Genomic DNA, 1,380 nt, shown 5'->3' on the forward strand with positions numbered 1-1,380 from the left:
ATATATTAGAAATGATTTGGAAAATTTTTCGGAAAAAAACAAAAAGGCTTCAGGAAAAAAACGGGGAAAAACCATTTCCCCCCCGAATTTTTCCGGTTTTTTTCCGGGCCTTCACATCTCTAGTTTTGCTCCCTCTGGGACTACCAGAGAAAGCAAAACACATTGTGGGTGGGATACCCTGAAGCAACATGGACAAACAAGTGACAAAAATGACAGTGTGGAAGTGGCCACTGTCGACTTTCTCGGCTCCGTTGTGCATGCAGATAAATTCCAAGGGCGATTCTTCACTTTTTAGCATCTCCAGTGATACAGATGACTGTCAGCACTTCACATATACAACATTGTCTGCAATCTGTCGGCACACCATCTCTTACGTGCGTATGCCGTTGTGTAGATAAATTTGGAGGCATGAACCAACCATGGTTCTACTAGCAGGTCATATAAGGGAGACGTGACTGCCACATTTAAGAGGGCTTGTAAGCATAAGTGTGAAAATGAAGGATGATTGGGACATTTAGAAAGGCCGCGTGAGTACCTAAAATGAATCTGTCGGGCTCAGAAATCTGGGATTTGTGATCTGGGATGTGACGTTCCATCTTTTCTCAGACTCTAAATAAGCAAGTTTATTTTCCTTGGCTGATCTTTCTGAATCTTTAAAATTGTGTCTCCTTTTACGCAGCTTCGTCTGAACAGCATCAAGAAACTATCTACTATTGCACTGGCCCTGGGGGTGGAGAGGACGCGCAGCGAGCTCTTGCCTTTCCTTACAGGTATTTAAAGCGTCTGGAACTGTCATACTAGGCTTACCAAGTGCCGGTGGGGGATCCGCATGTCTTTACAGGATCCCTGCCGCGGGGACGGCGATACACGTTGCACCGGCGTCGCCAGGATGTGACGCTACGCGTCGCTCTGGCAACGAGGCTGTTTTGAGTCCCGTTGCCAGAGCGACGCGTAACGTCACATCCTGGCGACGGCGGGTGCAACGCGTATCGCCGTCCCCGCGGCAGGCATCCTGTAAAGACATATGGATCCCCCGCTGGCACTTGGTAAGCCTATGTCATACGCTGGAGGGTAGGAGTAGAGTCTAGGGTCTGCGAATCTTCTGTACAAATCACTTTTACAGTTAGTATCTCATCCTAAAGCTCTGTTTGAATTAGTTTCACGGTCAGTGTGTCGCCCCGCATCTCTGTGCCAAAGTCTCACTTCAGACATCACATTAAACCACAGTAAAGCATTCAGTCACAATGTCCAGATTGACAAGTTGTGCTTACTGAGTGTAAGAGAACTGTCTGGGCCACGCTAGATGTGATGTTGGAGGATCTGTGAACTGATTACTTGGGGGGTTTTTTAGTGTAAACACTGGGGGGGGGGGGGATACGG

The 1,380-nt window shown here is 47.7% G+C and overlaps 1 protein-coding gene across 1 annotated transcript in view; it reads left to right on the plus strand.

Moving 5' to 3' along the window:
- PPP2R1A (protein phosphatase 2 regulatory subunit A, alpha) overlaps positions 1-1,380 on the plus strand; it is a 34,644-nt gene that overhangs the window by 8,946 nt on the left and 24,318 nt on the right. The window contains exon 2 of the mRNA XM_015427855.1: positions 680-770. Coding sequence (XP_015283341.1) covers positions 680-770 — 91 coding nt within the window. The remainder of the gene's footprint in view (positions 1-679; positions 771-1,380) is intronic.

This window comes from Gekko japonicus, unplaced genomic scaffold (genome assembly GCF_001447785.1).
Source record: "Gekko japonicus isolate JY-2015 unplaced genomic scaffold, Gekko_japonicus_V1.1 scaffold641, whole genome shotgun sequence".
In the NCBI taxonomy this organism is placed as follows: Eukaryota; Metazoa; Chordata; class Lepidosauria; order Squamata; family Gekkonidae; genus Gekko; species Gekko japonicus.